The 15,851-nt window shown below is 38.0% G+C and overlaps 1 protein-coding gene across 1 annotated transcript in view; it reads right to left on the bottom strand.

Moving 5' to 3' along the window:
* LOC132955509 (protocadherin-15-like) overlaps positions 1-15,851 on the bottom strand; it is a 160,366-nt gene that overhangs the window by 80,295 nt on the left and 64,220 nt on the right. The window contains exons 16-19 of the mRNA XM_061028370.1: positions 14,083-14,215; positions 12,947-13,026; positions 10,569-10,662; positions 4,656-4,784 (exon numbers count right to left, since the gene is read on the bottom strand). Coding sequence (XP_060884353.1) covers positions 4,656-4,784; positions 10,569-10,662; positions 12,947-13,026; positions 14,083-14,215 — 436 coding nt within the window. The remainder of the gene's footprint in view (positions 1-4,655; positions 4,785-10,568; positions 10,663-12,946; positions 13,027-14,082; positions 14,216-15,851) is intronic.

Below are 15,851 nucleotides of genomic sequence, written 5' to 3'. Positions count from 1 at the left end.
CTTAGAAAGATACACATACAGACAGGCCATTGAAATTATTCCTGATTCTACATTGCATGTGAGGGTGTGATTGGGTTTCAATTTGTGTTCTCCACCTGAACTCCATTTCAACAATTTGGTGTGACAAAGTAAAATGTTCAGTCCTGCACTTGTACCAGCACATTGTGTTAGTAAAGTTAAGAGCAGTGGCTCCCCAATTGGCGGGAGGGGGGCCTCACACAGGGTGAAAAGATTAATCAGAATGGTTTCGGGATGAAAGACAGGACGGCACTGAAGAAAAACAATTATTGTGTTGCACAGAATTTTAACTATTTAAATGGTGCTCATTTAAAATGGCTTTTGTCTTGCTTCATTAATGGGGCGCATCAATGCATCATTTAATCTGAAAGTCTTTGGATTAAAAAATCATATGGGTATTCAAAACGCTGCTGCTAGTTTTCATACTGCAAGAGAAGTGACCACATTATTATCTATTTTTTTTTAATTTATATACTTTATTAATCCCTGATGGGAAATTCTGGTATTACACTCAGTTAATGATAGACTGGCTTCTCGCACCCATAGGTCCCGAATCACACACATGCTCAAACAGGACATGTTTTTTAGTGGAGAGATGTCAGAGTGGGGCTGCTAAACATTGCTATGCAGGGAGCACACCAGCGCAGTGGGGGGTCCAGTGCCTTGCTCGAGGGAGCCTCGGCGGTGCTCGGGAGGTACCCTGTCACCTCTCCAGCTACTAGACCAACTTCCATATTATGGTCCTCATGGGGACTTGAACCTGTGACCCTCTTGTTCCAAACCCTAGTCCCTATGGACTGAGCTACGGGCCGCCCCCAATTAGTCCAGACCTCACTTCTCTTCACTGGCTACTAATGGCTGCTGATCTCGACTGGTCACAAAGGGTGACCACGGCTTGTTTGCAGTTGGGATCACACAGAGGCTGAACTCCCTGCCTGGAAATCTGAGGCAGGCAAACTCAGTGTCTCTTTTCTATCAATATATTTATAAAGTTTTATAAATATTTTAGTAATTAAAGAGCAATAACAAATTGACGTTTTCCATTTAACCAAAGCACCAGTTTCTCTTTTAATCATCTTTATTTATTTGTTTGTGGTTTTTCTTAACCATTAGCTTTGTTTTACCTTTTTTTTTTTTTTAACCATTTTACATTTCTTTTTTTGGGATCTTATTTCTCTTATTTGCTCTAATTTCTTTTTCTTATAGCTGTATTTGTGTATTTGCCTAAAGTATTTTTCCTTGTAATAAGTGTAGAGCATTATGTCAATTGTTTTGAAAAGTGCTGTAAGTTATTATCATCAGTATTACTATTGAAATAGGGTTTGCAAGTAGACGTTTCTTCATAATAAATAAACAAAAAGGAACAATGGTATACACAGCAAACAAAGTCAGTTTTGTGTTTGTGTGAGTTTGTGTATAGTGAACTGCTGCTGTCGTAAATGGAAGATTACTGGAGTTTAAACATTATGTAGAGAAATCAATCTACTTTCTGAAGTAAGGTTCCCTCTGAACATAATTTTTAAGTGAATCAATTTCAAAGGATTTACAATAAAAAAAAAACAACAACAAGATGCATACACAGTTAGTCATAAACACGCTTTGTCCACTAATGGTACATGCGGAGAGTAAGCTACCACACTGAAGAAACAAGCAATCATTGCAACAGTGTGCAATGTTTCATTCCTCCTATCAGCTCCAGCAGGCGATTTCACTGATTCATTCTCCTGTCTGCAGCTGAAGGTCTAAAAATCAGCTCAATCATCTGCTGTTGTGTTGGTGGTGGAGGCTGTAGACTAATGAAGAGGCGCTTTGGCAGAAAGCGAGCTTGTTAAACCATGTTTGATTCTTCAACTCAGGTGCTGCTTTCCAGTAATGTTTAAATGCAACCACATACAACCAAACAAGTCTGGTATAGTGTTTAGATGACATCACACTATTTACATTATATTTGTTATGATTTGTTTTTAACATTTTTTGCATTTATTTCTTATTTTCTGACCTATGGTACTATCATTCTATCTTACAGAGTCATAAGACTTATCTCTGGAGGTTTGCAGTTTTATTTGGGTATTTATTTATCTTCTTTGAAATAGAAACCACGTGTTAAACTCATTACATTTAGGTTAGGAATGCAGCCGTGCCCTCTTAGCTTAGTCTTTTCCACTGCTCTCTACCCCTCTTTCCTCTGCATAGTGTCCCTCTGCCATTTCTCCCTGCCACCCGTGCATTTCTCTTTCCAGCTCACTCGTACAACCACCAGCACACCAAGGTCAGGCCCATTCATTCTTCAGGAAATCTGTTTAATAGCTACAGGTAGGGACCCTGCGTTTGGAATGAGGCCCGGAGTCGTGCCTTGCATGGCCTGCTGAGGGATCACACCGTCTGTTTTGGCTTGGAGAAAATCCAAGGGTCCTTGAAAGGGAGGAAGTTCAGGATTGGAATACATTCAAGTGCCCTCTCTAGTGATTAGGATAGTGTTTTTGCATGTTGAATTTGGAAGGGGCCCAAAGGTCTGAGCGAGAGTTAAAACTTGGAAAGCTCTGAATTAAATGCCCTCTTTATGATTAAGGTTGGGTTTACGAGTTTGGAAAACTGCCCAATTGGAACAAATTGGAAGAAATATTGAACCTTTAAGTTTGAAACCTGTTAACGGTATGGCTGTTGAAAATCCATGACATCCATTTAGAGGGGCCATATATTTATCTCAGGAGTGGTCACACTATTCAACCAGAGGAGCATGATTTAGAACCTGGCAAAGTAGCAGACCCCTGAACCCCTGACATCGCTGCATGAAAGCTTTGAATTAAGCTTTGAGAAAATCCAAGCAAGGGCATGAATGGGGGTGCATCTTTGAAGATCAGTGCCCTAGGTGTCAGATTTTGCCATGACCCCTGTCTTGGGAATATATATATATACTCAGTTATTAGTATAAAGTACAAAAACAGGAAGTTTTAGTGGGTAAGTGGAGGTGTATAAAACACGGATTTAGTCTCAGTGACATCACACAACTGTTTCTAAAGAGGTGTTTTGGAGTGATAGCGCTTACCATATTGCTGACTCTACCTACCTTTCGGTTCATTGAGTAACAGACACAGAGATGGAGTTGAGGCATGTTTTAGCCTTTTACCAAACAGCTACAAAAAGTCAACCAGTCAAGCCCATAATTCTGCAAAGTTATTCCATACGCTTATCCTCAATGTAAAAAAAAAAAAGATGCATTTTAACGCTCACCAATTCTGTACCAGTAGACCAATGTTCACCAAAACTTTTTTTTGGACCAAGCTTTAAAGTTGTCTATTTCTGCTGCGTTAATTATCTGCAGGTCTTGGCTTGAATGCATGGGGTCAGCCTTGAGACCTTCCAAGTGTGGGATGCGGCCTATAACCTAGTTAAAGACAGTGTGCAGCGTGCTTGACCTTAAGCTTGTTTTTATTTTCTTTGTCTTTGGGGGTAGAGATCCAGGGTGGGGATGTGTGGGGCGTCGCCATAGGGAGGATTGGGGAGGTGTAAGGAGGTTTGAAGTTTGATAGATCATGACGATATCACAAATTCACTATGTACCTGTGTGAGATGTAGGAGGTGGAGGGAAGAAAAGGGAACACATTTGTAATGTATGATGTTGTTTCTTAGCACTTATCTAAATAAAACCTTGATCGCAAAAAAAAACAATCTATGTGAAGTCAAACTTCCCTTACGATGACAGATATCTATTGTCACGGGGGACGTGGGAGGGGAATACAAAAATTCTCAGGCAGCAATATTTAAAGTATGGGAAAAGCACCAAACCCAATTAGACACCTTTCCCAAGTGCAAAATGCTCACACACAATTCTCAAAAATCCTCTCTACCTACAAATATGCACAGAAAGTCCTCTGAGTATAATAAAATGAAGTCCTAATTACAAAGCTACCAAGGTTTGCAGAGTTATGTTAGGGATCCATAGTCCCCATTGTGGAAGATTATAAGAGCAGAATTTAATTAGAGCCTGTGTGAATCTTTGTGTGTGTGTTTGTGTGTGTGTGTGTGTGTGTGTGTGTGTGTGTGTGTATCGTACAAAACTGCAGAAGAGAAGACAAAGAAATGTTGATGAGGCTTAAATGAGCCTTTATAGTTTGAGTGATCATGTGTCTTTTTCTCAGGGCGGTGACCGTGGTGTAGTGATTTAAGAAACAAGACATCACTGACAAAGGAGCTAAGCCACAGTGACACAAGAAGTGTTTCAAACAAGCAGATAAAACCAGAAGAAAAAACAAGTGTAAACAAGTGTAATCTGCAATTAAAAGGCCCAGAGCAGCAGGGAAGCATGTATGTATAATGACAGATTTGCAGACATTTTTGATGCGGGGAGATAAATTGTTATTTTTAAAGTTTTGCTCAAGATACATCAATACAATGAAAGATAAGTGTAAAGAAAAGCACACAAAGGTTGCACAGCTGTACAAACAAATGCTGTAACATACAAAAGATTTGTTCATACATGTTCACACATACATAAATGATCATTTAACAGTGGGGATCCTGAACATGAATTTCGATAGGTGTAATGAGCAGGGAAGGACGAAGCAACAGAGGGATTAAAAAGTGTGTGTTTTGCTGCCTCTCTGTGCAGGTGTTTAAGTCTGTGTGCATCTGCCTACCTTGACCTGTCCAACATAGGCGTGATCCTGCTCCTCAATGACAGTGAGGTTCACCGGCAGTGAAGAATCGAATAGCGGGTCATTGTCATTCACATCGGTCACCACAATGTTCACCGTCACAGAGGAGGTCTACACACACAAAACAGAAACTTGTGTTACTATTCAGGCCACAACACATCAGAAGATACAATTTTACAAGCATCTAATGTTCTATTCCGCTTTCTTTGTTGTCTTCTTGGTTGTCTCACTAACAGCTCTCTTATGTAACCATCTAATGAGCCAATTTTGACAGCCAATTAGCTGAAAGCTTGCCCAGGATTTTGCTTGAGCTGTTCACCCTAAAGTAGATTTACAAACATTTAACCGACAGGGCCATCCACACCTAAATGCATTATGAGATAGACATGAAAGTCACCATAATGGAGGCAAACGAATTCTTGGTGCTATATATATTCTATGACAAAAATGTAATTATAATGCCTTTACAAGCACCAGTAAGAGTCTTCCAAATTGAAGAATTTTCTTTATGATGCATGCATAGGCTCCTTTATCATTCCACACATAGCATCATAGAAAGCATCCTGTTTTATTCAGTGTCCTGTTGGAGGTGCAAGAAGGATCATTGAACTGATAATTGGGGGCGAGATCTTCATTGTGATGACAAATATACTGTCCTGAGAGACCTTTTCTGAACATTTGCCCTATAAATCAATGTGTCATCTGCATAGAGTGATATTGAATGTGATACATATGAATGTTTAAATAGGGGACAATGTCTATAAAGAATTATGCAAGCACTTAAATAGATGTTTTAAGTTGTTTGAATAAAAACAATGAGGAGCCACCTCCCACATTACCCAGAACTATAGGTTAGCATAGAGTTTTTTTTTTATCACATTGATATATTAATATTTAATCTCTGAAATATCTTAGCAACCTCCAAAGATAATGCCATGCAACACAATGAAATTATAGTTCAACATCAGGTTATACCAAGCTACAGACGGGTTGGATTTTATGTATTGCACTCAGTATGTGAGCCTGCAAATATTATCAGAGGAAAGGGGTCCCTTGGTAAAGCATGTTTGATCTGGGATAATTATTTTTCCAACTACTGGCAGAAGTCTTCTGGCCAAGACTTTGAAAAACATCCAGAGAATGGTATTTATCAATGGGATTCGACAGTGGCTGGCACATTCATGAGGATCCATGCCAGCTTTGTATAGCTGTGCTTAAGGCTGTGTTTTGGTCCTTGTGGAGAACGACAACAAAAGCATAATTTAGTGTTTCTAACCATACTAGTGCAGTAATGTCCAGACATTCCAGGTAGATTTCCATAAGTATGCTTTAAGCATTTGGCAGAACATATAAACAAATAGGTAAGGGCATATTCAACTGGTTCCAATGATAGCTATTTTTAAGGTCTGCAAATAACATTCATGCTGAAGGGTCCAAAAATCTAAATATTTGCAGTGCTAATATATTAGCTGACTTCAGTATAACATTCCTATAGGATTTGCTACAGAGGATCCTCAGCTTGAAATAGATAACAAGGCACCAATGATTCCCATGACAGTCCTTTACGAACAGACAGCTTAGTTGGTTTTATGAGCTCACTCCCTATGCTAATGTTATGCTAATGTTATGTTTTGAAATAAAAGAGATGGGTGCTCATTTTAAAGAAATGATGATGTATCTTAAGGAACAGTATTGATAGTGAAGCGATTACTGTGGCCATACTGAGCCCATTATGAAATTGATTGGTAATATAACAAAACAATGGAAAGTTGTTGCCAACAGAGGGGTAATACAACAACTTGGATTAATCGCCTGAAGCATTAAAGCAGGTTTGTTAAATGTGGAGGGGATTCATTAAAATTATTATTTTTATTGTCACAGTTATAAAACCAGCAGCAAAAGCAGAAAAAAATGTTACAAACTAAGGTCAGAGAAGCAGAAAAGACAGAAGCTGGTGGGAGGTCACTAATTTCTTGGTTTGACTTTCATGAGGGAGAGGGAGAGAGAGAGAGAGAGAGAGAGAGAGAGAGAGAGAGAGAGAGAGAGAATGATGGAAGATTTGACTTTCAAAAAAGGCAAGTGGGGGAGGTGGAAAATCAGGATGAGCAAACCGATTCTTACCACTGGGATGAAAAGAGAGAAAGCAGGGTGCGGGGGTGTGCGTGTGTGGGAGAATGACAATCACAGAGGTGACAACAGGCTATTGAGGTTGGCAGGGCATACGATGATGCAAGTAATTTGAGGTTGAGAGCTCACAGTTGACAAAACAGTTTATCTCAATGCCAATATATGTAAAGCAGAATGAGCTGTGATATAATAAAAAGGGAAGCTGTGGGAAATGCTGGCAAACACAGACAGACACAAAGAGCGAGACAGAGTTGCACTGAGCTCCATTCTTGCATCAGGCAGCTGTAAGCACATCATTTTTCAATAACAGCCCATCTCAGAGTTTATTATCTTGCTGAAACCATGGCCACCTGCCAAAATCTAACATCCACCCCCCTATGTTTAAGGTTTAAGTTGTATACCTTTTCTCTATGGAATAAATATAAATATATGAATAAATATGGGAATCCTTTCAATCAATACTTATAGTAAATATTAATTTGTACTAGAGGGTGTTAAAAGTTCTACGTTATACTAGTTCCCTGTTGTTTAGCATGGATAGTAAAAGGTTAAAAAGTAATTCCTGTGGATTCATCCCCTTCTCAGTAAAATGTGTCACTTTCTGCAGGTAATCCTTGTCTGTCTTGACAATTGCTCAGCAGCTACGTGTGTAGAGGGAAATCCGCTGATGTCTGCCAGCTCAAACCGACTATCACAAACCCTAAACACCAGACTGCCTTTTTTTGCTCTACGTTGTTGCAACTGAAAGATTTGACTGGCATTTAAAATATACGTATATATATATATATATATCTTTTTTTTTTCCCATTGCTTTCTTATCCTGTAAAAAGCCTATCTTGACATAACTTGTTCCTTTGCGTCAAAACCTCCTTTTTTGTATAAATCATGTAGACACAGCAGTAATCCATATTGTTGCGCTGGGCGACATGTTCCATGGAATGATATTAAATAGCCCGTGCAGTTGATTTCAAATCATTCTTACATTCATTGTCTTGCTGCTGTCAACACTCACTAGCATATTAAACATGGAGTACGCTTGGGTTCTACCTTCCTGCCTGCATAACATAACAACTCTCTCTGACTGATGTATATTAAAACCAAAATAGTCCCCAAGAAACAAATGAGTTATTATAAATTAAGTTCCATATATAATGTAGTGCCCAGCTGTACACTTTTTTAATGTCAAATCTTATTTCTAATGTATTTTCAACCGAAGAAATGAATCAATGTGCCTTGTTCTTGGTGCTACAAACAGTACAGATGTTAGAAAGTTAGAATTTTGTTCCTATTAAAAAAAAACACTTGAAGAAGTTTCAGTATAGAGTCACTTTTACTGCCATCATCGTGGCAACAGCAGCACCAAGTCTCACCACATTTAATGACCGAAGCAGGAGCGGATTCACAAAGCCATGCCATGATTGAGTACCAAACAGTCCATGTGACAACAGCAAACTGTACTGCACCAAACTTTAACTCCAGTCCAACAATGCACCGTGCCCCTTACATTGGAGCTGGTTTACTGCACAGGCTTGTAGGCTCCTAAGTGTGTGGCAGTATGATGGATTTACCGGCCAAATAGCCAATTAGGCACTTTGTAGTCTGACACTCTCACAACCGGACATTTAATAATGGGGCACACAGACAGGTGTGTGAGTGTGTGCACGCATATGAAGACAACCCAAGGCCTTTGGAATGATGCTGATTAATGGTCCTCTGTGAGGCAACTACACCCCTTATCCTCACCTTTTCCTATTTCTCTCTTTCCTTGACTTACTTCCTTGTCTCTTGGTGTGTCTGATACCACTATTCTCATACACCTTCTCTCTCTTTCTCTATTAACATTTCTCTGCTCCTTTTTTCCCCCTCTTGTACACAATATAATGGAGTGTCAAGCAGACAAATGTGCAAACTACTTTTAGCCATTTTCTGGCTTAAAGACCTCGGGGGCACTAAGATAATACGCTAATTGTCAAGGTCCAGAGAGCAATTGAGTAAGTATGTGTGCGCAAGGCTCTGGGTGTGTATGTGTCAAGTCCTTTATAGAGTTGTGTATGAACCAGGGCACAGTTGTTAAGGTAATAAAAGGCCCCTGAATACCTCTCCCATGTCTCTTCCTTCATCTCTCTCTCTTCCTCCCACTCATTCTCTCCCATGATGTTGTGTGTGTTGGTGTGTGTGAGACAAGGTCAGGGTATTTAAATCAGCATTTTCTCTTCTCAGTGGGACCTTGAACTTTGCCTTTTGTTATAATAGACATGTGCATGAAGGGGTGGGAGGTGGGGGCAGAGGAGCAGAGGAGAAAGAGTCTCACACTTTTCTTAAAGCTAGATTAATAGATGAATGATGAGGAAGAGAACAGAGAGGAGGAAAGAAAAGAAGAGAGGGACAGAGGGGAGGGCAGGGAGGAGTCGGTCCATTGTCTTTATTTGACTTTCATATGAGAGAGCGTCTGAAGGTTTGACTTTTTAAAAGGACAGCAAAAAGAAAGGACAGAAATAGAAAGAGCGAGAGAAAGTGATTCTGGTGACCTGTGATCAATTAAGTAAGTGAGAAAGGGCACACATGCCATCATCTTTGCAAAACAGTTCTTGCAATCTGCAGACAAAGTTTCTGTGTGACAAGAAAATGCATTCCCAGCATCACTTTGAGGTCGTTCAAACTGCTCTATCTGCATGTAATGGCAAGACGTTTTGGAAAGCAGTTCTTTCTTTTTTTCTGCTGTCTTCTCTTCGGAAAATAAAACTTAACACAAAGGTTTATGAGAGTTTGATCATAAACTTTGATATAGAAGGAAGAATATTACCTATAATGATCAAAAAGTCCCAACAGCTGGTATTACACAGCCTAGTAACTCCGCAGTGTCACTACTGACACAAGTGTGTTTGTTCACAGTTTCATACCGCAATGGTCTTCTCAATCACGTTTGATTGTTTAAAGTTGTAAACCAAAACTTATGGGGAAGGTGATCCTCACTCAGATTTTTGTTACGTTAAAATGAGTCCATTATCTTAAAGAAGATCTATGATGCTCACATGCACCATTAATTATGTCAGTCTGGGACACCTATTGAGAAGTGTTGCGAGATGTGTAGCTCAAAAGCCTCATACTGGCGTGAGGAAAATCCCTAATTTCAGCTGCTTTCTCTTTAAAGCCCCCCCTTCCTACATGCTCACTTTCCTCCTATTGGCCAGCTCTGTTTTCAGTCGCAGGGAAATTTGAGTTAGCTTCCTGGTGGGCGTGTCCTTGAAAGAGCTGCCGGGGTGGGCATGTCCTACAACTTTGCCCCATGCTTTGCACTTATACTGTATGTCAGCAGAACCTGACAAAGTCTTGTTCAGAGCAACAGGAAACCCGACAGGCGATTGCACCAACAACTGTATGTTTTGCTTGAAAAAAAAAAAATTGCTGAGGCTTAGTAGGGACATTCAACATCGGGAAAAAAATGCATGTATTTAAATATGGATCAGCATAATAGATCTCCTTAAACTGCTAATTATGTCATGTTACAGCCCTGGAGCTCATATTACCTTCTCTCTTTCTTATCATTTATTCAGACATCCATATGATTCATATGAAATCAAAACTCTTAGATATTTATGGTTATTAAAAGTGAAGTAACTATTTTAACATAATGATGCAGCTATTTGTGGCATCTCACTGAAAAGGATTCAGTGTATCCCTTAGCAACACAGAGTTTAACTCATTTATCATTATGAAAAAGTAAACTACAACCATCTAGTGTCTTTGTAGTACAATTTATTTTCTTACCCCATCTGGGTGTCTGTCTGAGGCTGTGACCACCAGGGAGTAATAATCCAGAGACTCCCGATCCAGAGGTTTGTCCAGAACCAAGTGCCCTGTACTGCAGAAAACACACACAGAGAGCCGTGTTAAACCTCCTAGAGTTAGATCAAAATGTATCAAAACAGTCAACTAAAATAAAATGCACAAGCCAAAAAAGTGTGGAAAAATCATTATGAATGCAAAAATCCTTTTATTTACTCTAAGTTTCTAAGTTGACAAGTTGTTCAATGTGAAGAGTCATGATCATTATTATGCTGTGAATGATGCTATTTGTAAGTTGTTTCTTTGCTAACTCTGGTAACATGGGGGACATTTGAACTGAAAATGTGTATTCCTCTCTAAAAACACCACTTCGGAGACAAATCTAAACAGTTGGCAAGCTCCGATAACTACACCATAAAACTCTGAACACCCAGACGTGTATTTTCAACTGTGGTTATGGCTACTTTGGTGATGCAGATGAAGCCTCACACCCACCACCTCCCCCACAATGACATTAAGGCACTTCCTCTAGGGTGATGTTGCTGTAATGGCTCAGACAGTGAGATGTGCCATTAAAAACACTATAATCAGGTAAATGTTGCTTTTCACAAAAATAAGACCATAAACAGATCATTATGTATCAAATACAGATGAAATCACATTTCACTGGCATTTCATAACAAACAGGGCATCAATTATTTGCTTTGTTTAATAGTCATAACATCTCATATTCAAGTAACTTACTGAATACAATTCAAAGTGTCCAATCAGAAGCTCAGAGATAAAAGTCAGATTTTAGGGCAGAAGTGAGAAGTGAGTTAATTACTTAAGAAGATCAGCAGCTTCAGCTGTCTGAGACTTCTGACCAATCAAACCAGCAGATATCTTTGATGTTGGCCCTGATTGATTAGAATTTTTTTTTTATTTTCAAAGTGAAGATTTACATAATGATTGAAGTAGTTCTAATTTGGGCTACTTGCATGAATTAGACACAATCTGAAATTCACATTTTCTCCAAATATTGACAGGGTGTGTATCTCCCCTGTGTGTGTGTGCGTGTGTGTGTATATGTGTGCGGCTGTGTGTTGATGCACGAGTAAATTTGTGTAGTGCAGATGTTAAGTGTTCCACAGAGGGGAAGATGAGAAGCTTTTTCTTTTTCCAGAACAAACTCAAAGACAGTTCATGGATATTTATAGCGGATTTGTGGAAAGACAAGTCCCTGAACACACATGTACACACTTGAACACGCACACACAAACGCGTAGTATAGTAGCAAATAATCATCTTAGAAATCTCAACACAATTCCTCAATATGCATGTTCTGAAGACAAACATGTGCTTTATGTATGGAATGATCTAGAGTAAATCCCATTGTTAAGAGAGAATTTAAGAGAATTCAAATTTATTTAAATTCATTCAAAATCAGTGGTTGAAAATTCTCCTCAGAGTTCATCTTTTGCATTCTGTTCTGAGGCTGGTCCATTTAATTATGTATCAAAGTAATTCAAATCTTTTGGACATTTTCGATTCCATCAATGCCGTCCATCAAAAAAAATAGGGAATACTAGCCTACTTTGGTGCTCTTCATATGTATTATTTATGTGTATTTAAACTAGCCAAATTCTGCAGGGATGCAATGTTATATCACTCCAGAAAGTGTGTAAAAATTTACTCCATTACTCTTGGTGCCTTAATACAGAAAACACAGCTTGAGCAATGATATAATACCATCAGTTTTGGCTAGACATATTTCCTTTTTAATTCATCTCAATCTTTGAAGTTAAGGATTTATTTAGATAATTCCTTTACAAACATTTTATTTTATCCTTCTATTAAATCATAATTTGTGTGTCATTCTTGTTCATTGTTTCCTTCTCAGCTTTCTAACACTCATTTTCTACTCCATTTCAGCCCTGCTCTCTCATCTTTATCCAACACTCTAATCTCTCTTCCCTGGTTTTTTTCCACATCTTTTTAATTCTGCCCCTTCTCTTGCAGTCTTTTACCATACTTTCCGTTGTCTTTCTCTCTCTATATCCTTCTCCCTCCAGAAATGTAGATAGGATCTCTCCCCATGCTGCATATGAAATGCATTTTTAATGAGCAATAAATGACTAAATACAACAAAAGCTCTCCGAGTCTGTGAGTGTCTGTGGTGAGTGGTGTGGATGTTGGAGAGGGTGTGGGTGTGTTTATGTGAAGACCTCATAGTTCTCAGTATGATTTAGTTTAAACTGCTTTTAACCTCAAACACATATTTTACTGATTTTTCACACAGATAAGAAAAAGGGCATTACTTTTGTACCTAATCCACAAGCATTAAATAATAAGAGTTGTGTTTCTGTCAGCCCACTTACTTCTGCTTGAGTGCAAAATATCCATCAGGGTCTCCACTGAGTATTTTGTAGGTGATGGGGTCCCTCTCCCGATCCACTGCCTGAAAGTATAAAAAAAAACAACAACACATAGACATAATATTGTTTCCATCAAATAGATTAAAAATAATAAATAAATGAAAATTATGATTTTCTTTTATTAAAAAAACTTCCACATTCATATACAAACCCTGAAATCTGTGTACCAGTAAGTAACTAAACCAAGATGATAAGTACAAAATATTCCACAAAAATAAGAAATAAACAATTAACATAGCAGCTAAAATTGACTAAAGGTTTTGGATAAATGTAAAATTTCTTAATATAATGGATAACATATTTAACTAAATTTTGTTAGCCTAAATAGAAGCTAACCTGTTGATTAGGTTAGCTTAATGAAGACACATTTTAACAGTTGAAGTAATTAGCTAACAGAAACAAAGAAGACAACATTTTGAACAGGGCAATGGATGAATATCAAATTAGTTAGCTCAAGATGCTATTTAAACAGTTGAACTAGAATGCTAACATTAGTTAATGGATAGCATTTTACTAAAAAAAAATAGGTAAAGATCATAGAGAAATATGGAAACTGTTAGCTTAATGTGCGTTATTTACAGTTGAACTAATTAGCTTACAACCAAGATACCGGATAACCTGTTGACATAAATAGCTAACAAAATGCAAACACATTGTAATAACTGGCTAATAAATAATAAATGCGCTATATATTTTAACTAGTTAAATTTATTTAAAGTGTTCAAAGTTAGCTAAATGTAGCGAATAAACTGGTAACAATGGTTAGCGCTGTATTGTACAAACTAGCTTAATCAACATTTAAACCACATAGCAACAAATAAAGGATAAGAAGTTAAACTAATTAGCTAATATAAACTACAAAAAGGTTGGTAGTAAGAAATAATTACCAAAGACAACTATTAAAATTATTACTGAAAGTTATCAACAAATTGCAGAAGTAGTATAAGTCAAGAATAAATGGTTATAATAGCTAAAAGAAAATGGATAAAAATGTTTAAATAGTAAGAACTACAGTGGGATAAATGGCTGGAACCAGATAGTTTTGTTTGTGTATGTAACTGACTGTGACTGCACAGTACCTGCAGATTAAGCAGTGTAGCTCCTGTCCTCATAGCTTCACTGATCTCCAGGCTGTATTGTTGACGGGGGAAACGAGGAGGACTCTGGTTGTTTGGGGGCAAAACTTCAATATAGACCGTGGTAATTGATGACCTAAAGAGAGAAAAGATAAAAGAGAATTGGTTAAGGCAGATAGGACACCACACAGCCTGAAACAGAGAAGCAGATAAAAGGGGGAATAGTAGCATAGAAATGTTGGAGAGGGATGAGAGGAGAAAAGAAGGATGTAAAGAGCTGGCGGGCAGCACAAGAGGATAGAGGGCAACAAAGCAGTGTCAGGGAGGGCGAATGGTCTATTATTTAAGTTAAGAGTGGTCGGCGAGTGTTTGTTTCTTTGCACTTCATGCCGTGTTTAACTAATCGATAAAAGCGTAGAGTCAACAACAAAGAGAGAGTGCTGACGTCTTCTTGCAGGGCTTAAGGTTTCTATTTGCAGTTTGACAAACTTATCCTGCTGTTTCAGTTATTTATTTATGTGAAGGCTGGAACAGATTTACACAGAGAAAATCTTCTATTTTTTATTCTTTGATCGTTCGAAAAATATGCCATGTGTAAAGAGCGACACCATCTTGTGAGGGCTTTTCAACATCATCAATTAATGTACCCTTCTATACTGCAACATTCAGAAGTAAATGATGTACCATGGCTTCACTTTTCTTAAGAAATTGACCTGTTACTGAGAGATGAGTCGGCCAAACACATACATCTTTAAAATTATATTAGAATCAATTTTTTAAAAGGCTTTAAACATGTGCTTAGAACTGCAGTTCATAATAAATGGAGTGATAATGCATTTGACTATTCATTACAGTTATTCATTACACTGCCATGTTAATCGTTTGTGTCTGATTGGTCAATAATTGCCTGCCAAGGTCAAATATTTAGCAAACTGAGCAATGAGGAACAGACTTTGCTAGGTATGTGTTTCTAATCTCAGACTCTGGAGGACAAACCCTAATAATATTAATTTGAGGATAGAAGTAAATCTGACCTAGGACAGTGTACTTTGCGAAATAAAAAGGAGACTAAATAGTGAAGATGACACAAAAACCAAAGATGTTATAAAAACAGCTGCAGGCTAAGACAGAGTAATGGATAAAATTGAAGACGGTGTATAAAGTTAATACCATTGGGTATGGCGGTGTTTAATGATTGGTGAATGAAAAAGCAAAATGTCAGCGGTGAGTTTAACAGAGCGGAAGAAATGCAGCAATTTTTGAATCAATACAACTGTTTCCTAATCTATTTAATGCAAACTATTCTTGTTCCTAAAGTGCTTAGCCTTGTGATAAGTTAGATAATGTTTAGTGAGCAGGTTGTTATGGGGGAATGCAATGTCTTCAGGGTGAGAAGAGACACCTCCTCTCAAAATGACCCCTTACATAGAAAAAGCAAACCAAACCAACCTAGGATGGTAAGTGGATTCAGAGTTCACTTGACAGGTAAAAAATAACTTAATTTTAGCAGGAATTAAAGAAACACCGTCTTTATAGAGGAGAGGAAGTTGAAGAATTAGAGATAAAGGGTTTACAAGTGAATTAAGAGGAAGTTAAAAAGGAGAAATACTTTGAGTGTCTTATTTTTAAGGTGATGACATCAAAAGGAAATAAATGTGGAGTTTTATCTGACAAATACTATATGTCACTTTGTAAAATAAAGACTTAAATTACATTACATTGTTTACTTTTTCTTTTGATAAACATCCCTGGCCGTTAGTAGGCTGTCTTCA

The sequence above is a fragment of the Labrus mixtus genome, chromosome 21 (assembly GCF_963584025.1).
Source record: "Labrus mixtus chromosome 21, fLabMix1.1, whole genome shotgun sequence".
In the NCBI taxonomy this organism is placed as follows: Eukaryota; Metazoa; Chordata; class Actinopteri; order Labriformes; family Labridae; genus Labrus; species Labrus mixtus.
This window is presented reverse-complemented; position numbering and strand designations above follow the sequence as displayed.